Genomic DNA, 21,711 nt, shown 5'->3' with positions numbered 1-21,711 from the left:
AGGCACCACGAGGCTGATAACATCAGCATGTCGAAGCAGCTTGGTCTAGACAATTTGCAGCTGGCTGGGGCTAGCTTAGAGGGTGGGGGGCAAAATTTTCTCAGAATCCACAGCAGCCCAGGGTTAACTGTAGACTGGGATTCAGGATATTCAGGTTCTCTCCCTAGTCTATCTTTCTCTTGTCTATAAAGAGAATCTGCCTTTCTCCCAACCTAGAACAAGGAATTGAAAATGACTCCTAAACATCAGAATAGGATACAATCACCAAAGATACAATGTACAGGAGGTTTCCAGTGGAGCAAAAGATAGAGGTGGGTGGGGAGAAGAGTGGAAGTCTAACCTTAACCATAGTATGAAAAAGGTAGGTTACCACTGCCTGTGAAATTAGGAGTCCATATAAAAGCCAAAATACTCCTGGAAATGGCTATTCTGTGCTTCCCCTTGTGGCGGAGATGTGACAACCTTGTAACCCTCTGACAGTCACAAAGTTATGGAGTGGTTGAAGAGGAAGCATTGTTCCCCTGCCAGGAAACAGGAACTTTTGGAGCTTTGTTTTTAATTGTAACCAAGATTTAACTCTACAAAACAGGTATTCCTTTCAAAGCAAAAATTTTTCAGAGCTTATTTGGTTCTTTTAAATGCATCAAATAGCATAAAACATTTATTCAACAACATTCACAGACATTCCCTGACCATCTTCACTCTTGAGCTGGGTCCTGAACCTACAGGGGCTTCAGGTCAAACTCTGGACCTGGTAGATGGGAGCCCAATTGCTTGAGCCACATCTGCTTCCCATGAATATTAATTTTTTTAACATGTGGAGATCTCACCAATGTTTGATTTTTGGGATGAGAAAAAGGAAAGAATAGGAGACTGCTCTGGCCTGAGAGCTGAAATTTAGAGCTGAAAATTGTCTTTGTGAGCAAACATAGTGCCTGCCAAGGATAATAAGGGCTAGAGACTTAGTATAGACTGAAAAGGAGAGGATGAGCATGGGGCAAAAAACCACAGAGGGGAGAAACTATTTGATATAAGCCTGCCAAGTCCATTGCCTATTAGAAACAAGTAGCTTTGGGAAGAAGATGTGTCTCAAGCAGTTGGGTGCCTGCCTACCACACGGGAAGTCCTCAGTTCAGTTCCCAGTGTCTCCTAAAGAAGATGCGGAAAACAGTGAGCAGATGCGATGGACTGGTGCAGCAAGCTGATGCAACAAGATGACACAATGAGATGAAGCAATGAGGAGACACAATGAGGCAACACAATGAGAGACACAGCAAGCAGGAAGCGGAGGTGGCTCAAGCAATTGGGCACTTCCCTCCCACATGGGAGGTCCCAGTTTCAGTTCCTGGTGCCTCCTAAAAAGAAGACAAGCAGACACAAAGAGCACCCAACGAACAGACAGAGAGCAGACAGCAAGCACGAACAATGGGGAGGTGGGTGAGAGAGAAAAGAAAAAAGAAGAAACAAGGCACTTCTTTATTCTTTGAGACCAGAGTAAGGGATCAAAGATGGTAGCTCTGGGAAATATCCCATAGACTCTGCCAGACTATTACTTTGCTCCCCTGGAAAAACAAAGAGCCCAAAAGGCTCATGGATCAGTGCAGGCCATGCTTAGTCCCTTAAGTAACTGAGGCTTACCAAAAATTCTCGAGTGAGATTTGGGGCCAAGATCCAGGTGTGGATCCACAAATCAGACTGGCCCAGCCAAATGACAGTACATATTAGCCTTTCTCCTACTTCAGCCTCCTACAGCATGCTTTGTGGGACCAGTCTCTAGGACTCTCCAACCAAATGTTCCCTATCGATTCCTGGACAGTATCTCTCCTCAATGTCTGTGCCTCCCTCTTTACCTTGGGGAACTGGAATCTGCATCCTGGAAGGAAATGGAAAGATCTTCTGGACCATGCTCCCCAAAGCTCTTCCTAAAGCATCTGGTTCCCTTCTTCCTAAGGGGTGCACCCCAGGTGGAAGTCCCCGAGACACCCAACCCCAAAGTTCTAGCTTTACTAGCTCTCCCGATTTTAGAATCCTTTCCCATCTCTTCTGAAGCTTCACCCCCAGGGTCGTCAGCTGAACCTGAATTTAGAAAGAGGAGAAGGGACTACATCGTCTCCACTGTCCACTCTCACACCCTCTTCTTCTGCCTTAGGCCCCGCAGGTCAATCTGTTTTTAAAAAGCTTCACACCTTCCCCCCTTTCTCCATTAAGTAAGATGGTCTTTTCATAAAGAGGTTGAAATGTGAGGGGGCATAATAGGGGGCTCAAATACCTTGTAAGTCACAAGACTGTGTAGGCCAAGACTTGTGTTTCTAGCTAATGGAAGGGTAAGACAGAAGCCTCCCCAACATCTGGCTCAGGGGATGAGCTTAAGGGTGGGGGGCTAGGGTCTGGGGCTAGGCTAAGCCAGGCCTCCCAGAAGGAACCAAGGCATGTCAGTTTCTGGCTCTGGCTTCTATATGCTGGGTCATGAGGTTTCCCCCAAGTTACAGCTTTTACAGTGGGGTCTCTGAGTTGAGATATTTGCCCTCCTATCTCTCAAATGTAGGGTTTGTTGTTGTTGTTTTTAGAAGGTACTGGGAATTGAACCCAGGGGTTCATACATGGGAAGCAGGCACTCAACCACTGAGCTACATCCACTCCCCAGTGAGAGTTGGTTTTTTCATTTGTTTGCCTTCAGGAGGTCTGGGATCAAACCTGGGACCTTATACATGGAAAGCAGGCATTTAACCACTTGAGCTATATCTGCCTCCCAAATGCAGGCTTTTGGTCACAGGGTTTCCAGATTACTGGGAATGGGAATGAATTGCAGAGCATCAACCTCAGACAAATACACTCCTGACCAGGATTTTAAATCTTTAAAAACAACTCACTGGTCTGTTGTTTCCCCATTTCAAAAATGAATCCAGGGGAAGCAGATGTGGCTCAAGCGATAAGACCTCTGCCTACCATCTGGGAGGACCTGCGTTTGATTCCTGGGGCCTCCTGGTGAAAAAGAAGAGAAGGCGTGCCTGTGCGGCGAGCCAGTGCCCATGTGGTGAGCTGGGTGCCCACAAGGTGAGCCGAGTGCTCATGTAGGTACCTGCATGACGAGTCAAGTGCCCACGTGGTGAGCCAAATGCCCACGCAAGTGCCTGCATGGTGAGCCAAGTGCCCACATGAGTGCCTGTGCGGCAAGCCAGTGCCCACTCAGTAAGTCAGTGCCTGTACAGCAAGCCGAGTGCCTGAATGAGTGCCCGTGTGGCGAGCCTTGCCTGCATGGTAAGCCAAGTGCCCACGTGAGTGCCAGTGTGGTGAGCCAGTGCCCACGTGGTGAGCCAAGTGCTTGTGCAGTGAGCCAGTGCCCGTGCAAGTGAGTCACACAGCAAGATGATGATGCAACAAAAGAGGAACAAAGGAGAGAGCCAAGGTGAATCACAGCAGAGACCAGAAACTGAGGTGGCGCAATTGACAGGGAACTTCTCTCCATATCAGAGGTCCCCAGGATCAAATCCTGTTGAATCTTAGAGGAGAAAGACGAGAAGAGAAGACAAAAAGAGAAATATATACAGAAGACCACACAGCAAATGGACACAGACAGCAAAAATAGGTGGGGGCAGGGTAAAAAAAGAGAATCCAGGGAAGAGGATGTGACTCAAGTGATTAGGTTTCTGCCTACCATATGGGAGGACCCTGGTTTGATTCCTGGGGTCTCCTGGTAAAAAAAAAAAAAGAAAGAAAGAAAGAAAGCATGCCTGCACGGTAAGCCAGTGCCCGCAGCAAGTCAAGTGCCTACGCAGCGAGCTGAGTGCCCACGTGGTGAGCCAAGTGCCCACTCAGCTAGCCAGTGCCCATGCAAGTGAGTCACACAGCAAGAGAGACAAAGAGGAGAGTTAAGGCTAGGAGCAACAGAAACCAGGAACTGAGGTGGTGCAAGTGACAGGGAACATCTTTCCATATCAGAGGTCCCCAGGATCGAATCCTGGTTGTAGCAGTTTGATATAGTTATGAATTCCAAAAATAGATATTGTATTATATTTGTAATCTGGTCTGTTACTGGGCATGAATTGTGATTAGGGCTTTGATTGAGCCATGTCATTAAGGTGTTGTGTCCCCACCCACCAAGGGGTAAAAGACAAGGCAAAGGACAGTGTTGACGCTATTTCTCTCCCCTTCCTCGCCCCCCACCCCGTTGTCTGCTCTCTTGTGTCCATTTACTGTGTGTTCTGTGTCCACTTGCATTCTTAGCAGCACCGGGAATCTGTGTCTCTTTTTGTTGTGTCATCTTGCTACGTCAGCTCTCCATGTGTGTGGCGCTACTCCTGGGCAGGGTATGCTTTTTTTCACGTGGGGTGGTTCTCCTTGCGGGGTGTACTCCTTGTGCATGGGGCTCCCCTACGTGGGGGACACCCTTGCATGGCATGGCACTCCTTGCATGCAGCAGCACTGTGCATGGGCCAGCTCACCACATGGGCCAGGAGGCCCTGGATTCAAACCCTGGACCTCCTATATGGTAGGTGGACGCTATCAGTTGAGCCATATCTGTTTCCCAGTGTTGGAGCTTTTGATGCAAGGGTTTTTTGATGTTGGTGTTTTGATGTTGGAATTTGATGCTGAAGCCTTAAGCTGGAGCCCTGGGAAGTAAGCTCACAGAGGAAAGAGAAGCCAGCCCCAGGAAGAGAGGAACCCTGAGCCCAGGAAGAAGTAAGCGCTGGGAAGACAGGAACCTTGAACCCAGAGAGAAGGAAGACTCTGGAAGGGAGAAACCCAGGAAGCCTGAACCCTCACAGCCTTTGGCAGCTTTCTTGTTCCATCCCATGAAAATAGACTTTGGTGAGGGAAGTAACTTATGCTTTATGGCCTGGTATCTGTAAGCTCCTACCCCAAATAAAGACCCTTGATAAAAACCAACCAATTTCTGGTATTTTGTATCAGCACCCCTTACTGGTGAATCCTAGAGGAGAAAAACAAGAAGGGAAGACAAAAGAGAAATAGATACAGAGGATTGCACACTGACTGGACACAGACAGCAAAAATAGCAGGGTGGGGAGGGGAAAAAAAAAATGAATCCAGTTCTTTGCCATCCTAATACTAGCTTCTAATATTTCACCATCCTTTTTACTATTTTTATTTTTTTTGTTTTGTTTTGTTTTTTTAAAGATTTATTTTCTTTTAAATTTCTCTCGCCTTCCCCACACCCCCCACCCCAGTTGTCTGTTCTCTGTGTCTATTTGCTGCATTGTCTTCTTTGTCCTCTTCTGTTGTTGTCAGCAGCACGGGAATCTGTGTTTCTTTTTGTTGCATCATCTTGTTGTGTCAGCTCTCCGTGTGTGCAGCGCATTCCTGGGCAGGTTGAACTTTCTTTCGCGCTGGGCGGCTCTCCTTACGGGTCGCACTCTCTGCACATGGGGTTCCCCTACGCGGGGACACCCCTGTGTGGCAGGGCACTCCTTGCATGCATCAGCACTGCGCATGGGCCAGCTCCACACAGGTCAAGGAGGCCCGGGGTTTGAACTGTGGACCTCCCATGTGATAGAAGGATGCCCTAACCACTGGGCCAAGTCCACTTCCCACTGAATAACTATTTCTGAAAACTATGTAATGGGTAAGGGAGTAGGCTGCCACTCCACCTGGGATCGCTTCAGAGCCATTTTGGTTTATTTTTCCACCCCCAAATCTAAAAGTAAGGGAGACCTGCTCTGTGAGCTTTGTCTCCTGGCTCTGCAATTACTGCCACAGTTCCTACAGCTGGCATGCTGTCACAGATGGATGACTGGCTAAAGCATTGTGGCCGACTCCCAAGTGGTACTGGTGCTCCATTTAGAGCCCTTCCCAAACCTCAGTGTGACATCTTCCCTCCTTTTGTTCCTAATTGGTGGCCTCAAGTTATGAGTATTTTGTCTGTCAGGTGATGTTCAGGGAAAATTCTGTTCTTTGAAAGAAGATTCCCCAGAGGAACCAGGTAAATGAGGACTGGAGCAGAGCTCTCTTGGAAGATGATGGATAGTTGCAATGACCTGAAATTCCCCAGCACACAGTGAAAAATAAAATATTAAAAACCAGCTATGGCTCTCAGTCATGACTAGAGGCATTGTAAATTTGAATGATCCTTTGGGAAAGCAGTTCGGCAATATGTGTCAAGAATCTTAAAAAGCACTCATGCTTTTTAACTTAATAATTCTACTTTATTTAGAACATGATCCTAAATGCAAATATAAAGTGGTAGATTTCAGTGTAACATTATTTATAACAGTGAAAAATTATAGACAATCTGAATGCCCAAAATAAGTGTTTGGTTAAAAAATGTTATTGTATATCCCTCCCCAACAGCCAAGCTGATGGTCTCAAAAACTATGTAAAAGTATGAAGGGTTGATTATGTTCTAATAATAAGTTTTAAAAATACAGAATACAAGGCATAGTGCATTTCCCCCCCTAAATGTTGTTCTATGTAAGCGTATTAGTTTGTACTCTCTGGTTATTGAAATGAAATCCAACCCAGGCAATTTTAAGCTCAGAAAGAGAATATACTATAAGGACACTGGGGTGTCTCCTAGTGTCTAAGGGCAAGCATGTAGCCAGGCCTCAGAAGTGTTCTAAACCAGAGCCTGAAACTTAGGGTGCACTCTCTCGATTGTTTGTGTTTGCTTCTTTCTGAACATCAGCTTTATTCTTATCTCCCTGCCTTATGACTTTCTCTCACACCCAAGCCACAGTCTTGAACTTTACATCTCCTCTTAATTCCATTTCCCAATTCTGGGGGAGACTCTGGCTCCTCCTTGTCCAAACATAATACCCAGAGAGGTGGACCATATAATGAATTATAAGGAATATTGTTGGATGCCTGTTCCTATGACCATAAGGATGGGAGCATCAAAGTTCCCAGAGAAGAGAAACCCAGAGTGTTGCTACTCTAGTATACACAAAGATTCAAAATATATACATGAGAAGTTAACAGAAGTTGTCTCTAGGTGATGAAACTAAATGTGATTTTTAAAATTTTAGCATGTATTGCTTTATTATAGAAAAATCTATTGAACTTGCCATGGCTATAGTTGTTACTAAACCTTGGGTCACCAGATGCTTCACTCTGATTTCGGTTCTCCCAATGACAGCTACCAAAAAAAAAAAAAAAAGTACCAAGGCTTGGTGCTATCCATTTTTTATAATGAATTCCATCCTAGAAGCTACTTAGGGAGAAAAAATCCTCAGCTACTCACAGGACCAACTTGAGTTCCCAAACTCTAGCCTAACATAAGAATCCTTTTCACTTCTTTTTGGTGAACTTCACTTTACCCTAAAATGCTCTGCAGAAGTGTAGCGTGGGTGAAGAAAGAGTGCTCCCCTCCTCTGCACTGTCACCAGCACCTAGCCAGAGCTGGAAAGAGACCAGACAGATGTTGACTTTATTTGAATTGAGACTTTTTAAAGAAGAATACCTAGAGAATTGGGGAGATTTAGACTGATGGAAAGAGGCCTCTTTGAGCTAGCCAGGATCCTCTGCCTTATCTCCCAAATTCAGGATTTACAACCTTTCTCTCCAACTTTTCCATTCTCTCTTTGTAAGAGCCACTAACAACATTCAGGGAGACTTTCTCCCTTGTCTCCTTGATTCTCTTGTGAAAGGTTTTGTCCTTCCCTTTAAATGGGAACCCTAAGGGTCTTAATATGTCCCAACAGATAGAAGTCCTGAATCATTACCTGGCACTGCAGGCAGCAACTGGAGAAATCCTGGAGAAGGGGAATTGGAGAAGAAAAATGGTAGCTACCTAACAATGGGGCCCAGGAAATGGCCAGTGTGAGGTGTGACTTCAGGTGAGGTGTGAAGTCATACCACAGAATAAGAGCTATCATTGGCCAAGTGTTCTCATGTTGAGGTGTGGAGTAAAAAACAGATGGTAATTCATTAAAGCCTGGATGAGCAGCCCTCTGCAGGGCAGTAGATTGCTTTGACCAGTGCCTAGGTTGCCACTGAATATTCCTTGACAGGTAAAATATCTGGCTTGCCATGAGGAATCAACAGATATTGGTAATACTTGCTGAGAACTCTCCCTCTAAAATGTAGCTAATCATTCTTCTTCTCCACCCACTGCCAAAGGCTGATTTGGATGAGTGGCTTAGCCTTGAACATTAGGACCATAGGCCCAGGTAGTTTCTGAGATGACTACTGGACAAATTTTGATAAAGACAGAATTGTTTTTTGAGGTTCTATCCTGCTGTCCTCACCTGCCAGAGAGTGCCCTAAGCCCCAGGTCTCCCTGCTTTCCCGCTTCCTGATCAGCATTGTCCTGGCCCTGTTCCTGCTCTAGGTCCATCCTGCTTCTTGCTTTCATCCAGGGAAACTGATCAGGTACAAACATGACTATTCCAGAGGAATACTTTCAGCATTCCCCAACTCAGAGCTTCCTCTTCCATCTGCCTCCTAAAACCAGAGGAAAATGCATGTGTGCTCCATGAAGAAAAGTTAGATGGTGTAAGTAGGTGAGCACTTTGCCTATTCATAGCTCACTTAAGTTTCATTTCAATTTCCGTTTTCCTTAGGTGAAGATAGAGGTATCCTTTCCCTGTGGGAAAGCTGAGGTCGAATCACGCGTCTAATCTGAATCATCCTTGCTCACATCAATCCATAACACAAAGGCTGGTTCGTTCAGCACCACGGAGAGTTCATGTGATCCTGTGTACGGATCCTGCACAGATGAAAGCTGAAGATGGTATCTGGGAGCCCAGCTAGTCTGAACTCCTTCCAGTCCTAGGCAGCTACCGAGTGTCACTCTTCTCCCCTACCCCTCCTGTCCACTTCAGTATTCATTGCCTTCCTTTACTTATTTATACCTGACAAAAAGTGGCCTTTCTATATGACAGTGAAACTTTAGACTTTTAGAAGTGACTCTCCCATCTTTCTACCACCTTTCTACCTCCATGCTTACCTGCACCCCCAACCATTTTCAACTCCCTTCCATTTCAGTGAAGAGCCTCCTCTGGTCCAAGATTCTGGTTCCATCTCCTCTTGACTCCTTAGAGACCATGTCCCATGAACCACCTCCTTTTCTATCCACCTTCCTACCCCTCAGTCTAGAACAGTGACCAGATGTTCTATGGCTCTAAATAAATACTTCTACTCCAAAACCTCCTTTGCCTGTTACCCATTCTTGTTCCTTTCCTTCTCACCCTGGCTCCTTGAATGAATAGTCTGTGCTCACTGTATCTACTTCCTTATCTCCTATTCCCTTCTAAAACCTCTGTAATCTGGTCTCTATTCCTACTCTTAAACTAAAACTGTGTACAACTGAGGCCCCTATGACCTACTTATTTCTAAATATTGTCTTTATCTGATTGACACTGTTGATTTCTTCTAAATTGAAATGAGTGGTTTCCTAGTTCTTTTCCTACATTTCATCTCCTTCTGCTCCTACCCAAACTTCTCCTTCCACTCATTCCCTAAGGTTGGATGTTCCCCAGGGTGCCATCCTTGGTTCTTATCTTTTTTTCACTCTAATTCTCTCTAAGGGAGCTTATTTTCCTCTGTGACATCCATCACCATCAGGCCGGATCTTTTTCCTGAGCCCCCAAGCCTCAAATGCTACTAACTAAGGATATCATCTAGGTGTCCAAAAGGCACCTCAAACTCAGCATATCCCAAACTGAACTCATCAGATTTTCCTTGGCAGTGTAGCTGTTCCTCCTCCTTCCCTGTTTGTGTTAATATTAATACTTTCCTGATTGCCCCAGACAGAAAACTAGGAATATCTGGACTCTTTCTTCTACATTTATTGCTAAAAGCTGCCAATTCTACCCTCCTTAACATTTCTTTCTTCTTATTTTCTGCTTCTGTATAGTTCAGGCCCCTGTTATCTCTCCTGCACTGTTTCAGTACTTTCCTAATTATCCTTACCTCCAGTCTCATTCCCCTTCTCCCTTTCCACATGGTTAAAGAGGAATCTTGGAAGTAGATGTGGCTTAAGCAGTTGAGCACCTTCTTCTAACATGGGAGGGCCTGGGTTCAGTTCCTGGTGCCTTCTAAAAAAATCAACAACAACAAACAAAACAAATGAAAAACAACTCAGGGGAGCCGATGTAGCTCAGTGCTTGAGTGCCAGCTTCCCACAATCCCTGGCCCCTGTTACCTAAAAAAAAAGAGGAAGAATCTTTATCCATCTCAAATCTGATCATGTTACTCCCCTGCTTAAGGCTTTTCATTGGCTCCCCATCAACTTCTGAATGAAGAACAAAATGAAGGCCTACCTGCTTTCATGACCCAAGCTCTCCTGACCCCACCACTTTCATTTCCTGCCACTTTTCATCATACCTTCTAGGCTTCAACTATAGCAAAAATACTGATTTCCTTGAATGTCCTATGCTAGTTTCATGCTTCTGAGCCTTTGCGCATGTTGTTCCCTGAAAGTCTTTCCTCCCGTCCTCTTAAACTGGTGAAATGATGTTTTGTGGTCTTCTCAAGTGTCTCCTCTTGGAACTTTTCTCTGCCCAACCCTCTTTTTCCTATTCCCTCTACTACTATATGGCCCTGGATACGTTTATTGATAATTACTAAGAGCTCCTTAGGTATGGGGCCTATTTTCTATTATCTTTATGAGTTCCAGGCCCAGCACTGTTAAATAAATAAGTGGAGGAGGGAAGTGAATGTGGCTCAAGTGATAGAGCTTCCACCTACCATATGGGAGGAACTGGATTTGATCCCTGGGTTCTCCTGGTGAAAAAATAGAAGAGAAAGCATGCTCACATGGCAAGCCAGTGTCCACATGAGTGCATGCACTAGTGCCTACATGGTGAGCCAGTGCCCTGGGCAAGTGAGTTATGCAGCAAGATGATGATGCAGTAAAAGAGAGACAAGGGGAGAGTCAAGGTGAAGCACAGCAGAAACCAGGAACTGAGGTGGTGCAATTGACAGGGAACCTCTCTCCCCATCAGAGGTCTCCAGGATTGAATCCCAGTGAATCCTAGAGGAGAGAAAATGAGAAGACAACACAGACAGCAAAACAACAACAGCAGCAGCAGCAGGGTGAGAGGAGGGTGTGTTAGTCAGCCAAAGGGGTACTGATGCAAAGTACCAGAAATTGGTTGGTTTTTACAAAGGATATTTATTTGGGTTTGGAGTGTACAGATACCAAGCCATAAGGCATAAGTTACTTCCTTAACCAAAGTCTATTTCCACGTGTTGGAGCAAGATGGCTGTCAACATCTGTGAGGATTCAGGTTTCTTGGGTTCCTCCCTTCCAGGGTCTTGCTTCTTTCTGGGTTCAGGGTTCCTCTCTTTCCAGGACTTGCTTCTCTTTCCTCTGTGGGCTTACTTCCTGGGGCTCCAGCTTAAGGCTTCAGCATCAAACTCCAACATCAAAACTCCAGTATCAAAACCCCTCAACTCTGTCCTTTGCCATGTCTTTTATCTGTGAGTCCCCATCCACCAAGGAGTAGGGACTCAAAACCCTAATGACATGGCCCAATCAAAGCCCTAATCATAACTTAATCATGCCCAGGTACAGACCAGATTACAAACATAATCCAATATCTATTTTTGGAATTAATAACCATATTAAACTGCTACAGAGGGGAAGGGGGAAAAATAAATAAATAAGTGGAGATGATACACCATAGAACCATAGAATGAAGAGAAAGAAGAGACAGGATACCTCTGGTCAGGCAGGGACCCCTTAGCACCTTTTCCACAAGTACCTCCCTACATAACCCAGGCCCCAACCTATATGATACTAGGGCTGCAGCTATGGGCCAGTCACTCCCAGGACTCATTGTCCATTATTCTGTGGGCCTCACTGAATCTATACTAATGACAACTTTATAGCTAACACCAAAAGAGTGCTCACTGTGTAATGAGTATTGTCTAAGTGCTTAACATATACTAACTCACTTTATCCTCATAATAACTTTGACATAGATGTTAGTATTAGTCCCATTTTACAGATGAAGAAACTGGTGTCCAGATTAACAGATAGTTAATGGAGGACCTGAGATTTGAACCCAGGCAATTTGGCTCCATGATCTGTCTTTAACCACTGCAATCTGCCTCTCAGTCTGCGTGGCAAGGAGGATGGGGTTATGTGGATTGTCTTCCTTTCATAGGGCTCCCCTTAGTACCTGGGAGTCAGGTCAACCCATCCAAACCACATGGCTGCTGCCTGATGGGGGAGGGTGTAGTTTGACTATTGGGGAGGCAGTTGTCTACTGGGTCCTTATGAGAGTCAGATGGACACGTGGATCTGAAGGCATACGTTAAGAACCACAGAGCCCCCTACAGTTCTTCTGTTTTGCCACCTAAAGCCTTACCAGAGCATCCTGAAAACCTCTGCTGTTCATTCGGGAAAGCAGTCCCTTCTGGCTATTTCTCTAGGTTCCTTCTTAAGACCCGTGGACATGAGCCTTGAAGGACCCTCCCTGGCTTTGTTTTCCCTTCTTGCCCAATCAGTTTCATCCCCCTCCTCTGCATCCCTGGTCTCTTGCATCCTGACCTACATTGGTATCTAATGCACTACCCACACCTCCAAAAAGTAAGGCCAGCCAGCTAAAGACAACAACCCCGTGAGCTAGTACAGTCCTAGGGCAGGGGACAGAGGCTGGGAGTCGGTATGCAGACTGATGCTTGGGCCTGCAGGGGCAGAGCAGCCTCCCAGATGGTCTGTCTCTGGCTCCAAGTCCTAGTCATTCTCTCTTTCCCCTGTGCCACTCCCCAAGTGCCACTCCCCATCACTGATCTTGAGTAAGACACTTCCCTTCTAGGTCTAGATTTCCTTATTTTTAAATAGAATGGGTTGATAAGTTGTCATTTATTGAAGCTGGTGATAGGTACCTAAGATATCATTATACAATTTTATCTATTTTCATGGAAGTTTAATAATTTCCTTAATAAAACATTTTTTAAAGACTGGATTGAATTATGTCAATGGATTTTAACCTTTTTTCTCCAACCAAAGTCTTGCAGGAAGACTAATATGTAAATGAAATAAAAGTAGATCTACTCTTGAAGTGCGGCCAGTTTCCTATCTTTTTGTTCTTCCCCTCACTCTCAGCCCCCCCCGCCAAAGCACAGGGTTCAGGGAACAGAGTTTAACGAAAGTCACTGGACCAGACTAACTCTAAGGATTGTTTTAATACTTTTGTCTTCTTCTAGCTCTATTGGCTTTGTGCTGGCCATTAGCCTATATACCCAGAACAGTGAGATTGAGCTATTAATCATCTCAGCAGTCTTTGGAGAATTTATTTAAAGGGTTGCAGAAACATGGGTTGCCGTTAGAGATGCATTTCAATGTCTCCCTCTGCTGAGTGTTTATTAATAATCTTGCTAATCTTCACTCTAGTTCCTGGATCTAGCCAACGCCTGTCAGATGCCCTTAGGGGCATTTTAAATTCTTTCTGATTTTCTGGAGCCAGACATTTCCTTCTGCCTGGATTCCTCTCTGATACTTATATTCATGAATATTTCACATTTAATCTCCCTGATCACATTGCCGTGTGCTGGTCACGCTGCACTGGCTACGTTTCTCGGAGAATACATACAGGGAGCCCACAGAAAAGGCTTGAGTCTGCAGGCAAAATGCCAGAGATCTTTGTGCTTGCCAAACGATGACCTCCCATCATGGTCAGTGATGGAAGAGATGCTGACAGTGGGCCCTGGGTGGGACCTCTCAGCCTATGATTTGGCATCCTGTCTAATGACCCAAAGAACCGATGTTTCACTCAGGGATCAAATGTCACCAGGAACTCCTCCAGGCCTCATGTGAGGCCCTGTGACCAGAGTTGCCTAACAGTTTCCCTATCAACTTCCAGCCAAGTCTGCTTCCAGTGTTATCACTGCCACAGATATTTCCAGACTTCTCCAGAGAAGAAACTGATTAATTCATCTGCGCTGAGTGAAAAGTTAGCCCCTGAAATCTTGGAATTTGTCTTTTTAAAGTCAACCACATGGAAAGGACAGTGAGGGCCTAACACACATGTAATGGAAAGGGTGGAGGGCTATGGAAGAGAAGGCTGATGGGAAGACCATAGATTTAGAAGTCATCAGTGTAAAAATATTAATCCAAACTGTAGGAGACATCAATATTTCCTAAAAAGAGAGAGAGGAAGGCTGAGGGCGGAACCCTGCAGAAGGGAAAAAGGGCCAGGGGATGAGGTAGAAATGATGGTCAAAGAAGCAAGAGATGACCCAAAGCAGCACAATGTCCTGAATGCCAGGGGAGGAAACCAATTCCAAATGGATGTAGTATATGTAACATGTGACAAATGCTACAGGAAAAGTCGAGAAATATGATTGGGGAAACTGGAAATCTGCCAGTGCTACCCTGGTCTGGTCCCAACAGGCATTTATGAAATTTACCTTTTGAGACACTCCCTCAGGCTACACTGGAGTGAGCCTAGCGGGCTGTCAAGTCTCCATCTCTCCTGCAGGTAGTACCTGCCTGGGAGAGGCCCAGAGGGCTGGGAGGCATATTTTGGCACAGTGGGGCATCTTAGGCCCCCTAGAATCCTGCTTCTCCAAGGCTGCGGGGGATGAGTACTGTCTATAAAGGGGCTCCCAAGGAAGGAACTAAGCCAGGAAGGCAGAAGGATGTGGGATTGGAAAGGCTTGTGGCACAGGAAGTTGCCTGAGATGCAGGCACTGCAGCACCAGGCCTTCTCTGAGCAGAGCTTCCTGCCCTCCTCCTACTCCACTACGGCTAAGGGGTGGCGATCAGGGTAGAGGAGGAAAGCCTAGGTTCTGCTTTCAGGAACTCACGAACTCACTGTGGCAAGAGTCCATCCAGGACCTTGCACTCTCTGGCATGAAGGAACACAGAAGAGGCCAGGATTTCCCTCCAAAACATTCTGGACTTTCCCCTTAGTGACAAGTATGTTTTCATCCCCACTGCCTCATTTTAAAGGGAACAGAAGCCAGCATAATGGTTTTCTATCCTCCCTTGCTGGGTCACCAGCAGCTACCCAGCTCCCTGGGCCTGACGCTGTGGGCCAGTCCTAGGAAATTCTCCTGGCCTGTGTCTACTCTGTGCATCCTGAAGCAGAACAGAGGATCCCCTTGGGGCTCCTCTTACCTTGGGCCAATTACTGCACAGTCCCTTGCTAAAATGCAAAGATGCCTAGGACGGGAGGACCCGTATCAATGGCTGATCATCAGCTTTTCAAGAAGAAGGTGGATGAGCAACTCCTTCCAAGTGGGGGTAAAGGTGAGCCAGGGCCCTGGATCTTGTAGCAGAGGTTGGGGATGTTTTGGAGGGGAGGGCAAGGCTAGGGTAGGGCCCTGGCAGCACAAGACCCAGCCCAACACAGGGAGGTGAGTGGGAAGAATGGTGAGGGAGATTGAGAAGGTTGCGGTCCCTGGGCCATATGCTTGCTTTTCTGCTTGTCTTCCGGGCTGTTGCGCCCCATGTTCTGTACGTTAGGCAGCACAGCATTAACTGACCACCAGCTGATTTATCATTATTTGTCTTCTCACCTACCATACCCAGCCAAGCTTTCAGGTTCATCCAGAAGACCCTGTTTCGGACTCATTTGTGAAAGTCCTCATTAGAACTCTTTTTTTGTCTAGTGGTTGTAGCCTTGAAGTCTGGCCTGGCTTGGCCAGTCAATTCTCTGTATCCCATGCAGGGACCTGTCCAGTGCTAGGGGAGCCAGAGAGGGAGAAGGCCTGGCCCAGGGAATACTCACTCTGACCTCAGTCCAGAATTAAACCCATGGGAACCTAGAAAGATCTTTCCAAATGAGAACACGGGAAGGGCCCTAAGGAACAGGGCAACTAGTATGGGCTTCAGGTTGGAGGAGGAGGTCCTGTGGGACTAAAGAATCATGGCAGGCTTTCTGGAGTAGGCTGGACCACAGAGGGCTTTAAAGGACAGACACTTGTTGGGTGTAAATAGGGCTGAGATCCTTGGCTCTCCTCCCCATCTCAGAGTCTTCCTCCTATTGTGGACGGATCTGCCCCCTCTCCTGCATCCTCTGCCTGCTGCCAGGCACAAATGCCCCCAGAAGCCCAGGGACTGGTGGGAAGGTCACCCTTAGGGCTTGGAGCAACCTCGTGTTCACCTCCTAACTCCCTCTCTCTGCTTTCTCCCCAACAGGACCCAGCCGCCGCCTCCATTGCAGACGGAGACTGTGACGCCCGGGAGGGTGAGTCAGTAGCCATGAATTACAAAGCATCCCCGCTCCAAGCGAAGCTGGGTGAGTGTGTCCAGGGGGTGAGTGAGAAGTGGGGAGTGGACAAGGCACTCTGGGCTGAGTCTGCAAGGAGACTTGGAACTATTTTCTCATCCTAAGCCTTTGGGACAGAGTCCCTCTAGAAGCCTAAAAGCCCCAAAAGAGTGATATTTGGGTTCCAGGACATAGGACACAGATGGCCCCAGGAGGCCCCAGACTCAGGCTATCTGTGGCCTGGGGCCTCCATCTCTCTCTTAGAGCTAAGCTGCCTGGGGAGGTGTCATCCCCATCTTTTTGGGCTCCAAAGCCTTCCCACCAAACCAGACCCTCCTCCTCCAGCGGGATGGCAGCAGGAGGGAGGTGGGAAGGCCTGCAGGACATCACATATGGGGGACACACTCACACACATCCCCACCCAGAGACAGGGGATGGCAAGGCAAGGGGGCGAGGTTATCCTAGGTTCTTCCCCACCTTGATGTCCCACACTCTCCTCTTGGAGCTTCCATTCAGCCCTTTCTCTTCAGACTTCTGAGAGATAGTTGTCACTGTTTGCCCTTCCACTGAAGACTTCTCTTCCAGGGAGGCTAACACACTCCTCCCTCACCCCACTCTTAAAGCACAGGGTCTCATTCCAAAGACAGAAGATCCACAGACCCTCCTGCAGAATGTTAGCTCATCAGGGAAACCAAGACTTTTTGCTTACGGAAGACGGGAAAGAATTGGGCAGAGCTGGGCAGCCACCATCCTGTCCCTAGAACATGAGCCCAGCTAGGGAAGGTGGATAAGACCTTTATGGAAACATGACAATGTCAGTCTGTTCTAGATCAATTTATTTTTATTCACTTAAATTACTTCATTAGCTTAATGAGAGTTATAGCAAGACAGAATTATTAGTAGAGAGATGTGTCTATTGCAGCAGGGGGAACAATGCCTTGTAAGCCATTTACGAGCTGTGACCTCCCACCCCATCCCCACCTGAGCTGGAGGTGGAGATGGTAGAGAAGAAAACCAGGTATTCAGTTTAGGACAGAGCCTGCAAGTCAGGAAGAGATGTGGGGGCCATCTGGAAGGGGCAGATCCACAGAGGCTCCAAAGCCAGGGAAAGCACCCAACCTCAGGAGCCTTGATGAATGACCCATTCTAGGTAGCAGCTCCACCAGTTCTATAACCTTCTCAGCCCACCTACCATCCAAGGCAGTGGCCCTGGGGGACACTCACTTTTTTGACCCCCTAACCCACACCCCAACACCACAGAAGATAATCACATTTGAATTTCTGTGGCTGTGAGCCTGGGGAGTGAGAAAGGAGGTCTCTAATCGTAGTCTAGTGCCAATGTGAAGGAGCTAAGACCGGAGCAACCTCAAGCTGCTAAAAGGTAGAGGTGGGAGGTGGGAGGTACCACAAATTACCCAACTCAGGCTAGATGATTCCAAGATTCAAGTCATGAAGACACTGGTACTGCCATGTACCTTATTTCTTGCAAGGCAAAGACAGTAGCAATTACAGTTCTCTACAGGAGACTAAAACTCTGGAAGGCTTCTCTGAGGCCAAGAAGGCTCAGAATTTTCATCAAATGCTGGATCAGGCTAACAGGAAGTGGCCTTGAAGGAGGGCTGTCAATTGCTACATCTGAGGGCTAGAAAGGAATGAGGGTCCCAAAGCTTAGAAGCTGAACCCCAAACTCCGTCTCAACCTCGGCCTATCTGGAACTATTCTCTGGACCCATTTAAGGCCTATTTGGGGGAACTTTCCCTTAGTTTCTTAGGAAACCCAAACCCCCCTTTCGAGGGTCTCCTTCCCTTTGGGGGTTTATCTCCTGTCCACTCTGAAGTCAGTTAACACTGCAGCCTGCCCCTTTGCAGTCCCCTGGCTCCCCACCATTGCCCACAGTCCCTGTAACTGCTGTTCTCACTTCACCTATACCGAACTCAGGGCCCAAAATTCCACTGATTCAAGGCTACTGTATGTAACGGACTTTTATTTTTTAAAATTTTGATTTCACAAAGAGAAATTACAGCACAGTTCATACAAGAAAGAGCATACAATTAATACAGGTCACCACTATCCCTCAAAACTCCTCTGCCATCTTTGCCACCCTCTTGTCCATCTTTCTCCTCAGGTTCCAGCTGTCCACCAAATACTGGACCTCCTCCTCCTTCCCAAGAGCCCTTTCCCATAAGTTCTAAAACCTTCTCCCTCTGCAGCTTCCAGGACTCCTTTTCACAGAGTCCTGTTCTTTGGTAATCTATTTCCAGACCACATCCAGGGAGCCCCTCAGGCTGTTTTTCTAAAAGAAAGCGGGATTTTTTCATCTTCCTAGGTTATCACATCCAAACTGCGGCCAGTTTTATTATTTCTTTTTTTATACATAATTATTTTTTTATTTTTAAAGAAGCTTTAGATTACATAAATGTTACATTAAAAATATAAAGGTTTCCCATATGCCCCACTCCCTCCCTCTCCCACACTTTCCCACATTAACAACATCCTTTATAATGTGGTACATTTGTTACGTTTGATGAACACATGTGGGAGCATTGCTGCTAACCATGAACTACAGTTTATTATTTCTTAATTTAGCAATTCAAGTCATTTTACAAGTGTAAGCTCTCCTTTACCGCCCCTACCTTGTCACCTCCTCCTCCCTAGAGATAGTCATTACAAATTTTTAAAGTTTTTCTTGTTTTATTTTGTATTTTAACATAAGTGGTATCATACTGTACACATTTTCTGGAACTTTTTTTTTTCACTTAATATCTTGGCACCCTCTCCAATGTCAGTATATAGAGAAACACTTCATTCTTTTAAGTAGTTGCATAGTAGCCCACAGATAGTTTGCTTTTGCTGGTATATTGCTTGCATTTTCCCCCCACTATTTCAAACAATTGCAGCACGTTTGTGGGATTTTTTTGCATCATGTTTCTTTTGTTTGTTTGTTTGTTTTTTAGCTATCCCCATTACATTACCACCAAAGCTTCTCATGAAAATTCACAACTTTGTCCCAGTTGTACTGAAGGAATAAGAAAATCCCCACAGGGAACTTTAAGGTGAATTGCACCCTCTATAGGCTTGGGGTAGTAATGACCACTGCACCTCCTAACAAAAAGCTGAAGGATTTAGATGAGCAGTGACCAAAAAAAGGCAGAGACAGGCAGAGGCTGGGAGGTGAGAGGCTCAGAGACATGGGGGTGAGAGGAAATTCCAAAGTTAGGTGCAGGAGCTGGAAAGGTCCTTCCCATCCTTCCCCCTAGAGCTGGTGGTTGTTTTATGAAACAGCATTTTCTTAGTGTCCCTTTCTACCCAAAGTCCCTTTTCCTGGATCGAGGCTTTACTTGAGATGAGTAGGAAAGGGTAGATGGACCTCCTCCAGAACATGGACAGCCACTGTGGGAGAGAAGGCCAATGGCCCTAAAACTTCTCCCGCATACACTCAGGGGCACACTGGGCAAGGGTCACCTGATGGCCAGCCCCAGCGGTAGCCTCTGGAGCCTCAGAGAACTCAGTGGCCAGCAGGGGAGTCAGGAGCATCACTCAGGTCACATGGCCAGAGCAGGACCCCTGGCCTGCCAGCTCCAGCCTGCCCCTCCCACACTTTCCCACCTTCAGTAGCTCCTTTTTGCTTTCTAAATTAACTCCAAACTCCTCTGTCTGGCATTCAAGGCCTTTATGCTCTGAGTTTGTAATCAGAGGGAGCCCTTAGCCGCTTAGCATATGACCTGACATATGATTGGTGACACAAGATGTTTGTTGAACGAATAAGTGACTGAATAAATGGATCCTACTTTTCCTGATTATTCTTCCTCTTCACCCTTCTATCCCATCCAGAGCCACACATCTTGTGCTCACTTTTAAATGCATTTTTGCATACACTATCCCTTCTTCCTCTCTCCAGGACAAGGTGTCACCTGCAAGAAGCCCTCCCCGACTGCTCCCTCCCTCTGTGATCATTTTTCCCTCTCCAGTCTTTCCTTAGCATCAGTCATACACTAACTGCCCCCACAGAGGAGTTGTGGCTCCTGAAAGGTAGTCAGCCTCCTCCTTTTGTCCCCCACTATCTGCTTCAAGGTGTGCAAGGCCAAGTACTGTTTCCACGGGGTCCCAGGGACCTGAAGCCTGGGTCCCAGCCTCAGTCCCTAGGGAAGCAAGGGGCTTCACAGTGGATACTCAACCCAGGCGCCCTGAGCAGTAAGGTAGAACGGCCCTGGGGGCAGGACACAGCCTCCTTCCCATGTTCCTCTGCAGAGAAGCAGCGGGAGCTGGCCCGGAAAGGATCCCTGAAGAATGGCAGCATGGGTAGCCCCGTCAACCAGCAACCCAAGAAGAACAATGTCATGGCCCGGACAAGGTAGAGGCCCCCTCCGCCCCACCTGGGCCATGCCAGCCAGCACCTTCCTCTGCTGGTCCTGACCTTCTCCCTCTTCCCTCCCTCCTCATCCTGCTCTTCTTCAAGAGGAAAGAGCCTCAACAAAATCTGAGGTGGGGAGGGAGGGAAATGGGGGAGACAAACCAGTCCTCTACCAGGATTGGGTGCTCTAGTTGCCTCTCAAATCCCCAAATTTCTCCACCCAGGCTGGTTGTCCCCAATAAAGGCTACTCCTCGCTTGACCAGAGCCCAGACGAGAAGCCACTGGTAGCCCTTGACACAGACAGGTATGTACAGGGGCCTGGGGGCAGCCGGCCAGCCACAGGAACCTGTATGAGCACACATGGGCTGGACAGACCATACCTGCTGTATTGTCAGAATTGGGCATTTCTCAGACAGCCAGGAACTCTCCAAGGGTGACTCCTTCAAGGAGTGGGTTTTTTTACCTGGGGATAGGGCAGAGAGAGGACAGGGGGCTGTTCCTGGGGGCACTGGCCCAGCGGCTGCCCCTGGGATAGGCCCTGATGTCTCTGAACAGCGGGATGCCGTGCTTAATGCCTCACCCCCTTGGAGAGGAGCCCTACAGCTGGGAGCACACCTGGCTAGACTTGGACTTTGTTACTAGACCCAACAAGCCAGGGCCATAGAGCCTGGAAAAAAGAGGGGAGGGATAGGGGTGGAGAAGCAATTCAGCAGGGTGGGATAGGGAACCGAGTCTTAAAACTGTATTTGCACAGCAAGCATGTTTTTTATTTAGATCTTGCTGTTGTGGAGTGGGGGTGGGGTATCAATACTGGGGGTTGGGGGGTGCAGTTTTCTATGTCGTTGCCCGGAATGACTTCCTCTCTGCCCTCCTTCCTCCACTGCCAGTGATGATGACTTTGACATGTCCAGATACTCCTCCTCTGGCTACTCCTCCGCTGAGGTGAGGCCCCACTCTTTCTCGCCCTAGGACACAGCCCAGAAGGACCCCACCTCCGTGAAGGAGAAGGAGTGGGGCCAGCGCCAAGTCCCACCTTGAAAGGAGGCACAGAAGGGTGGAGGCCCGCCTAGGGGCGGTGCCTAAAATGGGGCAGGACCTGCAGCAGGATGGAGTCTGGAAGAAGGGAGAGCCCAGGGAAAGGGCCGGGGCTTGAGATGGGGGCTCCTAAATAGGACACGGGGTGTGGCCTGATAGGCACAGGGCCGGGTACTAGCAGGACTGAGGTGAGAAGGGGTGGG

General features: G+C 47.2%; 1 protein-coding gene across 6 annotated transcripts in view; it reads left to right on the top strand.

Moving 5' to 3' along the window:
- Positions 1–21,711, top strand: part of FAM219A (family with sequence similarity 219 member A) — a 52,709-nt gene that overhangs the window by 27,889 nt on the left and 3,109 nt on the right. For 3 of the 6 annotated variants that reach the window (XM_058302012.1, XM_058302011.1, XM_058302010.1), the window contains exons 2-5: positions 16,052–16,100; positions 20,370–20,472; positions 20,697–20,777; positions 21,361–21,415. In XM_058302012.1, coding sequence (XP_058157995.1) covers positions 16,052–16,100; positions 20,370–20,472; positions 20,697–20,777; positions 21,361–21,415 — 288 coding nt within the window. Of the gene's footprint in view, positions 1–16,051; positions 16,152–20,369; positions 20,473–20,696; positions 20,778–21,360; positions 21,416–21,711 lie in introns of all 6 variants that reach the window. The other 3 variants (XM_058302009.1, XM_058302008.1, XM_058302007.1) reach the window with 1 other exon arrangement.

Source organism: Dasypus novemcinctus, chromosome 8 (genome assembly GCF_030445035.2).
Source record: "Dasypus novemcinctus isolate mDasNov1 chromosome 8, mDasNov1.1.hap2, whole genome shotgun sequence".
NCBI classification, from domain to species: Eukaryota; Metazoa; Chordata; class Mammalia; order Cingulata; family Dasypodidae; genus Dasypus; species Dasypus novemcinctus.
The sequence above is the reverse complement of the archived record's forward strand: the minus strand, read 5'-3'. Positions and strand labels throughout refer to the sequence as shown.